We start from the raw sequence: 9,674 nt of genomic DNA on the forward strand, positions 1-9,674 counted from the left end.
TATATATATATATATATATATATATATATATATATAAAACCCCATAAGTACGCGGTTCTTAATGCCAGCAACGATTAGAATTCAGACAGGCTCCTGCACAATATGTACCTACGGGTGTCGTACGGTATGCCGGCGGTCGGGCTCCCGGCGGCCAGCATACCAGTGCCGGGAGCCCGACCGCCGGCATACCGATAGCGTGGCGAGCGCAAAGGAGACCCTTGCGGGCACGGTGGCGCGCTACGCGCACCACACAATTTTATTCTCCCTCCAGGGGGGTCGTGGACCCCCACGAGGGAGAATAGTTGTCGGTATGCCGGGTGTCGGGATTCCGGCGCCGGTATACTGTGCGCCGGGATCCCGACATTCGGCATACAGACGACCACCCGTACCTACATGTGAAGCTTTAGTTATTGTTAGGTGGGACTTATGGGGCCAGATTTTTTGTTATTTGATACTGAAAGGGGACATGTAGCGAAGGGTACAGATGGGCAGTGAGAGGGGTGTAGGCTGGGAAAACAGAGCTACAGTACTTTGTCCCAGGTTTGGTGATCTCCCATCAACAGCAGCGTGGCGGAGACTGGAAATGAGCAGCATCTGTTCTTGCGCTGCCTGAGAGGAAGGGGCTAATCCAGGGGCCATCACACAGCGCACGGTAGAGGGAGTTGCAAGTGTCTCAGCTCAGTTTGCGGACACTCGAGGAGATAGACGCTACAACAGCTCTGCCCCCTACACGGATTCTGGGATGCAGCTCTGGCAAGGAGGAGTAGCAGGCTGCATACCTCTGCATTGACCTGCCTGCAGAGTGCAGATACTGGGAGGAATAAGTGCGGGTATAATGCTTTCTGCTTCGCCTCTTTACCAAGGCGAAGCAGGAAGCAGCAGCGCCGAGATGTGTTACCATCTCAGATGCAGAAGTGGGGGAGTGCAAACTCTTCCCTCCGACAATCACTGCTAGAGCACACAGCACATGTCTCTCCACCGGTCGGCTCCAGTGTGCATGTCTAAGATCTCGCTACTCTCCCTAGATCTCGCATGCAGCCCGGAGCTGGCAACTGCTACAGCGCTGTCACTGTTGTGGTTTATGGGCATCGACACCTGCAGCTGGCGAAATCAATAGCTGCAAGTGTCAGAAGGATCAGTGCAACTTTTTAGATTGTGGTATCAGTGCATCCCCCCCCCCCCCCAATAACGGCGTTTCATACATTTACCCCATCATGATTAGGATACTAGACTGTGTTGTCCACAGTCCACTCCACCTTAGCGTTGACACTCTCCAGTACAGAGCCGGCCATAGGCATAGGCAAACTAGGCAATTGCCTGGGGCATTTGATATGCCTAGGGGCATCAGCAGCTTCTGCTGATTAAAATGATATGCGGCATGCCTATATTCTGTGTGTAGCATTTCATATGCAGATACAGCCACAGTCTCACACAGTATATTGGCATGCTGCATATCATTTTAATCAGCAGAAGCTGCTTGTGCATCCTAGCCACACAGCAATGCAAATAAGATGCATTTTCATAAAAAAAAGGTGCCCGACATTAGCATTGAGGCACGATTTATGAGGACACATCTGTATCCAAGCAGAGGCAGAGGTCACAGTGTTAGTGGCAGAGTGATTGCTGTGTGCATGTGAGTGGGTTGGTTGTGCAGTAGTGTTCGGAATATGTGTAAGGAGCATTATGTGTGTCATGCAAAAATGCATTAATAATGTGCAACATATGTGTAAAGGGCACTATGTGTGTCATTATGTGTATAAGGGCATTAATAATGTGTGGCATATGTGTAACAGGGTACTACTGTATGTGTGTCATTATGTGTATAGGGGCACTAATAATGTGCAGCAAATGTGTAGGGGGCACTATGTGTATCAATATGTGTATAAGGGCATTAATAATGTGCAGCATATATGTAAAGGACATTATGTGTAAAAGGGCATTAATAAAGGTTGTCATAATGTGTAAGGCGCATTATGTTTAAGGACATTATTAATGTGTCTCATATGTGTAAGGGACATTACTGTGTGGAATTGTGTATAAACGCATTACTAATGTGTGGCATTATGTGTATAAGGTGCTCTACTATGTGGCATTGCGTATAGAAAGGGCACTACTGTGTCGTCTAATGTGAATAAAGAGCAATAGGTTGTGGTGTAATGTGAATAAGGAGCAATTCAGTGTGATGTAATGTGAATAAGTGGCTCTACTGTGAGGAGTAACGTTTATAAGGTAAAGTGATACTACTGTGGGATGTAATATGAATTATGGACACTATCACATGATCAAATGTGAATAAAGTTGCAGTACTGTGTGGCGTAATTGGAATTGGGGTTACTATTGTGTGGCCATGTCCCTTGTCAGCAAAAACACACCCCTTTTTGGGCTGTGCGCCAAATGTGCGAACTGTTCCTATTTAAAATATAGGGGGTACAAATACCAAAATAAGGACTGCTATGGGTGAGGGGTGATGGTGCTGGGAAAGAGGTGCAAGATCAGAGGCGGAACCAGCGGTGGCACTAGGGAGCACCAGCCAAAATCTTGCTTAGGGCATCATATTGGTTAGGGCCGGCTCTGCTCCAGTGCCAGCCTCAGCACAGCAGTGAGTTGATTGAGGAGCAGAAATGGGTGCAATGCCAGCAGGAGAAGAACAGGCTGGCCGGGTGTTGCATGTATCTGGCATCTAGCAGTCACTAGCAGGGTGTGTGCTGAGAAGAACTGGAGGGGTATGGCCCCCGTATATCTTAAGTGCCCTGGGCCGCCTGGTCACCCTATCTGCAGAGACTTTGGACTGTGCCCACTCAGAGTCATGCCCACTCAATTCAAAATTTCCTATTGTGGTCTGTCACCACCTATGCTTGCTAGCTACTAACAGCTGTCAAATCAAGGCACACACACTCCTAGCAGCCATACAGTAGGTTAAAGTGCATTTAAAGAAGTACAGTAATAGTGCTTTAGTGATTGCATTACTGTATTTTTGATTTAAAACAAATTGCCCCATTTCACTAGAGCTCACAAATAAATAAATTAATATAAATATCATCTTATTTTCCCGAAAAGCTGCTTCGCAAAAATAGCAGTTTTTTCGGAAGTGATATTTTTATAAGGGAATCATGATCAAAAATTGTGAAATGTAAGGGTGAGAATTAAAAACTAAAAATTCTTATTTCTCAGTTTTTTTCATAATGAATATGCCCCCATGCCACAAAACAAGAATACAATACATAAGGATGCAAGAAAATGTCATTGTGACACATAATGAACTGAAACCACGAACATCACAAATGATGTATAAGCAGCTGAAGTACAGATGGAGCCATGCTAGTCGCGGTTGCGTCTGTAACTAGGGGCGCGCCTATCTCTGACAACGTCTCCACCCGGCCGGGCGTGACGGAGACGCATCCCGTTCACTTGAATGGAGAGCGTTTCAGTCCGTGCGCCCAGATAGAGACTCTCACAATGGGAGCGTCTCTGTGCACTCCAGGAGTGACCAGGCGGACTGATTGCCCAGTCACGCCAGGAGTGCGCGCCTGCGATGGAGCCGCCTCAGATGAGCGCGGCTCCATCTGTACCCGACATTGCCCAGGTTTAAATGTTAAAGTTATTTAACGTATCAAGGAGTTAGATGGAACTATCAATATTTTAAAAATAATTAGCAGCTCTTCCAACACACCAATGAGGTGGCTGCCCAGTGTCGTTTTTTTTTTTCTTGGGATGTCGCCGGTAGCCCTAATCCCCAGCTCTCATTTTTTTTTTTTTATAATCACCTTTACCTCCAACGGTGTTCCTGCCAGCCGGCCCAAGTGGTGTTTCTGCCGGCCCAAGTGGTGTTTCTACAGCCATCTACGTGCTAATTCTAGATATGTGTAAGAATTTGCACTGGCACGAGCTGTAGCACTGATCTCATGTGCAGACTGTAAATTCTTTGCCATAGGGACTACGCGGGGCAAATTAATCAGCGGTGCCATAGTGCGTCTCATAATAAACTGCATGTCTTTCTGCAGCACTTTGTCCCCCCTGCCCCTCTCAGCAGTACCATGGGGGACACTGTTTCTCTCCACCCGTGTCTGGATGAATTTGGCCTTGCTCCCATAGCTCATTGTGCTGCGTGACTCTTCAAAGGCACTATCTGCAGGGCTGACGTGTGCAATCATGACCATTCTGCTTTTTCCGCTCAGTGCGCCCTTTAGCAGCCAGGTCAGTTTACTGTCCCGATAGTTTATATGGCTGCCTGGTTTCTCGCGCAGTGCCATGATGCACTTCCTTAGGGCGAGAAGGGAGCGGTTGATGTAACCTCCTTCTTTCATGGTCTTGCCACTGTTGGTAGTCTGGCTTGCTCGCTCTGATCCTGCCAGGTCCACCATGTACAGGCGGCCTGTGCTAACCCCATCACTGCCTGTTTGTTTTACAGTGATTTGTAATATGGCATGGGAGCGTGATGAGGTCTTATTAGCTGCTGTTGTTGTTTCAGAGCGCCTTTTGTTTCCCATCTTCAGCAGATTCATGGCCTCCTCAGGAGTGCTAGGGGAGAACGCAGTAATCCCTAGTATTTTGGTGTTACCATAAGGATCCTCTCTGAGGGCCAAAGATCCAGAAGAAGGTTTTAATAGGTCCCGGATTGTTTCATTGTAGATCTCAGCATATGACAATGATAAAGAGAAATTATCTCTCCTTCCGGTCTCCTCAATCGTCTTATACAGGTCCTTCAGGGTGCGATAAATCATTCCGGGCTCGCGAGGCTTACCCATCATAGTATAGGTCTTCCCTGTGCCTGTTGGGCCGTAGGCGAATATGGCAGCATTGTATCCAGCTAGGATGTCATCCACTATGTTCTTCATCGTGGAATCATATACATTTTCCTGAGTATCTGCCTGATCGAACACGTGGTTAAAGGTGAATGTTGTTTCTCTTGTCCTGCTCGAGCGCAGTACGTCATAAGGATCCTCGCCAGGGTCCTTCAGTAGCAGCGTCTGCGGACCAAGTTGGTGCATGATGCACTGGGCTCGATTCTTAGTCTCCATCAAATTAAATGGACGGATGCGCAGAGCTACAGTCACCTGATGGTCTATAGCGTTCTTCTGTTCAGTATTCATCTTCTCTCGATTCTAATATCAGAAAAGCGAAAGAAAATTATCTGTGTGTTGGCACTAGTCCAGCAATATCAGATCTATACCCATCAGCTGCATTATGACATCACTATGACATCACAATCAGCTGTACTATGACATCACTATGACATAGACACACACCACCACTACCACATATACACACACATAGTACGCACACCCACCACCACCACATTACACACACACATAGTACACATTACACACACATACTGTACACACAGCATATATACAGTACATACACCACCACCACCACATATACACACACATAGTACGCACACCCACCACCACCACCACATTACACACACACATAGTACACATTACACACACATACTGTACACACAGCATATATACAGTACATACACCACCACCGCCACCACATATACACACACATAGTACGCACACCCACCACCACCACCACATTACACACACACATAGTACACACTACACACACATACTGTACACATAGCATATATACAGTACACACACCACCACCACATATACATTACACATACATACACTACCACCACATATACACACTACACGCACATACAGTACACATAGTACATATACCATACCTCCCAACTGTCCCAATATTTTCGTGGGACAGACCCATTTTTCTGGGACTGTCCCACTGTCCCACTCGCGGGCCATTGTGTCCCATGGTGGTGGGGGGAGCAGTTGGAAGGTTCCTGTCACTGTGCATCAGTGAACAGCAACAGTGAATAGGCACTGTGCGCATGTGCATAGCATCTATTCACAGGACAGCGCTGGGCATGCCCCCTCAGTGACGAAAACGGGGGCGTGAATAGTGATTGTGGCACTCCTGTGAAGCCACGCCCCTTCCTCCATATGCCACGCTCCCTTATGGGGGATAAGGTCACGTTTCCCCTCATAAAGATGTTGGGAGGTATGCATATACAGTACACACACCACACATACAGTACAGTATACACACACACTAATCCATGATACTCATGAAGAAGCCATTATAGAACAGCTTACAGTACAAGGCTTTACCAGGCTTTACGCAGCAGCAACTCTTTTGTGTAGTCTGGGGGTGGAGCTTGTGACTGAGAGTGACAGGCTCAGGAGGACCCCGGTGAAGGAGAGATATGAGGGGAGGGGCGGCCACCACACTGCCTGCATGGCTCTCTGTGACTGATCCCAGGTGAGAGAGCTGGAGCCAGAGGAGGCGGGGCATGGGAGAAAGGACGGCCGCTGGCAGTCTGTGACAGGAAAGTTTTTTTTCCTGTCAACGCTGTCAGTTTACTGTGGGCCTATTTTCAACGGGGGTGCCTGGAGCTGCAGCTCCATCCGCCCCATTGTTAATCCGGCCCTGCCTGTAACACCACTGTAACACCACTCCTGTTCATACCCGCCAACTCTCCCTTAATATCAGGAAGGCTCCCTGTAATAGCAGCAGTCTCCCTGATTGCACCTTACCCCCGTTATGAAGCTGTTTTATTCTGGGGGGGGGGGGGGGGGGGCGGACAGAAATCAGAGATATATACGTATACATTCAAATGGAATCATTAATGCCATTTCCCTGCATTGGTTATACAGCACAGGTGATCCCTATGGCGACATGCTTGTGCAAACCCTTAAAATAATAATTTACTTACCGATAATTCTATTTCTCGTAGTCCGTAGTGGATGCTGGGGACTCCGTCAGGACCATGGGAATAGCGGCTCCGCAGGAGACAGGGCACAAAAATAAAGCTTTAGGATTAGGTGGTGTGTACTGGCTCCTCCCCCTATGACCCTCCTCCAAGCCTCAGTTAGGATACTGTGCCCGGACGAGCGTACACAATAAGGAAGGATATTGAATCCCGGGTAAGACTCATACCAGCCACACCAATCACACCGTATAACTTGTGATCTGAACCCAGTTAACAGTATGACAAACGTAGGAGCCTCTGAACAGACGGCTCACAACAATAACAACCCGAATTTGTTTGTAACAATAACTATGTACAAGTATTGCAGACAATCCGCACTTGGGATGGGCGCCCAGCATCCACTACGGACTACGAGAAATAGAATTATCGGTAAGTAAATTCTTATTTTCTCTAACGTCCTAAGTGGATGCTGGGGACTCCGTCAGGACCATGGGGATTATACCAAAGCTCCCAAATGGGCGGGAGAGTGCGGATGACTCTGCAGCACCGATTGAGAGAACTCAAGGTCCTCCTCAGCCAGGGTATCAAATTTGTAGAATTTTGCAAACGTGTTTGCCCCTGACCAAGTAGCAGCTCGGCAGAGTTGTAATGCCGAGACCCCCCCGGGCAGCCGCCCAGGATGAGCCCACTTTCCTTGTGGAATGGGCTTTGACAGATTTAGGTTGTGGCACGCCTGCCACAGAATGTGCAAGTTGAATTGTGCTACAAATCCAACGAGCAATCGTCTGCTTAGAAGCAGGAGCACCCATCTTGTTGGGTGCATACAATATAAACAGTGAGTCAGACTTTCTGACTCCCGCCGTTCTTGAAATATATATTTTCAATGCCCGGACCACGTCCAACAACTTGGAATCCTCCAAATCGTTAGTAGCCGCAGGCACCACAATAGGCTGGTTCAGGTGAAACGCTGACACCACCTTAGGCAGAAAATGAGGACGCGTCCGCAGTTCTGCCCTGTCCGTATGGAAAATCAGATATGGGCTCTTATATGATAAAGCCGCCAATTCTGATACTCTCCTGGCTGAAGCCAGGGCCAGTAGCATGGTTACTTTCCATGTAAGATACTTCAACTCCACCGATTTGAGCGGCTCAAACCAATGGGATTTGAGAAAATCCAAGACTACATTAAGATCCCACGGTGCCACTGGGGGCACAACCGGGGGCTGTATATGTAGTACTCCTTTTACAAAAGTCTGGACTTCAGGAACTGAAGCCAATTCTTTCTGGAAGAAAATCGACAGGGCCGAAATTTGAACCTTAATGGACCCCAATTTGAGGCCCATAGACAATCCTGTTTGCAGGAAATGTAGGAATCGACCCAGTTGAAATTCCTCCGTGGGGGCCTTCCTGGCCTCACACCACGCAACATATTTTCTCCAAATGCGGTGATAATGTTGTGCAGTCACCTCCTTCCTGGCTTTTACCAGTGTAGGAATGACCTCTTCCGGAATGCCTTTTTCCCTTAGAATTCGGCGTTCAACCGCCATGCCGTCAAACGCAGCCGCGGTAAGTCTTGGAATAGACACGGTCCCTGCTGAAGCAGGTCCCGTCTTAGAGGTAGAGGCCACGGATCCTCCGTGAGCATCTCTTGAAGTTCCGGGTACCAAGTTCTTCTTGGCCAATCCGGAGCCACTAGTATCGTTCTTACTCCCTTTTGCCGTATAATTCTCAGTACTTTTGGTATGAGAGGCAGAGGAGGGAACACATACACTGACTGGAACACCCACGGTGTTACCAGAGCGTCCACAGCTATTGCCTGAGGGTCTCTTGACCTGGCGCAATACCTGTCCAGTTTTTTGTTGAGGCGGGACGCCATCATATCCACCATTGGTTTTTCCCAACGGTTCACAATCATGTGGAAAACTTCTGGATGAAGTCCCCACTCTCCCGGGTGTAGATCGTGTCTGCTGAGGAAGTCTGCTTCCCAGTTGTCCACTCCCGGAATGAATACTGCTGACAGTGCTATCACATGATCTTCCGCCCAGCGAAGAATCCTTGCAGCTTCTGCCATTGCTGTCCTGCTTCTTGTGCCGCCCTGTCTGTTTACGTGGGCGACTGCCGTGATGTTGTCCGACTGGATCAACACCGGCTGACCCTGAAGCAGGGGTTTTGCCAGACTTAGAGCATTGTAAATCGCTCTTAGCTCCAGTATATTTATGTGAAGAGACATCTCCAGGCTTGACCATACTCCCTGGAAGTTTCTTCCCTGTGTGACCGCTCCCCAGCCTCTCAGACTGGCATCCGTGGTCACCAGGACCCAGTCCTGTATGCCGAATCTGCGGCCCTCTAACAGATGAGCACTCTGCAACCACCACAGAAGAGACACCCTTGTCCGTGGCGATAAGGTTATCCGCTGATGCATCTGCAGATGTGATCCGGACCATTTGTCCAGCAGATCCCACTGAAAAGTTCGTGCGTGGAATCTGCCGAATGGAATCGCTTCGTAAGAAGCCACCATCTTTCCCAGGACTCTTGTGCATTGATGCACAGACACTTTCCCTGGTTTTAGGAGGTTCCTGACAAGTTCGGATAACTCCCTGGCTTTCTCCTCCGGAAGAAACACCTTTTTCTGAACCGTGTCCAGAATCATTCCCAGGAACAGCAGACGTGTCGTCGGGGTCAACTGAGATTTTGGAAAATTCAGAATCCACCCGTGTTGTTGCAGCACTAGTTGGGTTAGTGCTACTCCGTCCTCCAGCTGTTCTCTGGACCTTGCCCTTATCAGGAGATCGTCCAAGTAAGGGATAATTAATACGCCTCTTCTTCGCAGAAGAATCATCATTTCGGCCATTACCTTGGTAAAGACCCGAGGTGCCGTGGACAATCCAAACGGCAGCGTCTGAAACTGATAATGACAGTTTTGCACCACGAA

The 9,674-nt window shown here is 48.3% G+C and overlaps 1 protein-coding gene across 1 annotated transcript; it reads right to left on the reverse strand.

Annotated features, from left to right (window-relative positions):
- Positions 1-3,720: 3,720 nt before the first annotated feature.
- Positions 3,721-5,146, reverse strand: LOC134929427 (kinesin-like protein KIF19). Its single transcript, XM_063925057.1, has one exon. It carries the CDS (start codon positions 5,088-5,090, stop codon positions 3,831-3,833), a length of 1,260 nt encoding a protein of 419 aa, XP_063781127.1. The 5' UTR covers positions 5,091-5,146; the 3' UTR covers positions 3,721-3,830.
- Positions 5,147-9,674: the final 4,528 nt, after the last annotated feature.

Source organism: Pseudophryne corroboree, chromosome 5, assembly GCF_028390025.1.
Source record: "Pseudophryne corroboree isolate aPseCor3 chromosome 5, aPseCor3.hap2, whole genome shotgun sequence".
Classification (NCBI taxonomy): Eukaryota; Metazoa; Chordata; class Amphibia; order Anura; family Myobatrachidae; genus Pseudophryne; species Pseudophryne corroboree.

What these genes read in the sequence shown, in the direction of transcription:
- LOC134929427 (XM_063925057.1), bottom strand. Translation starts at nt 5,090, where the DNA reads ATGAATACTGAACAGAAGAACGCTATAGACCATCAGGTGACTGTAGCT.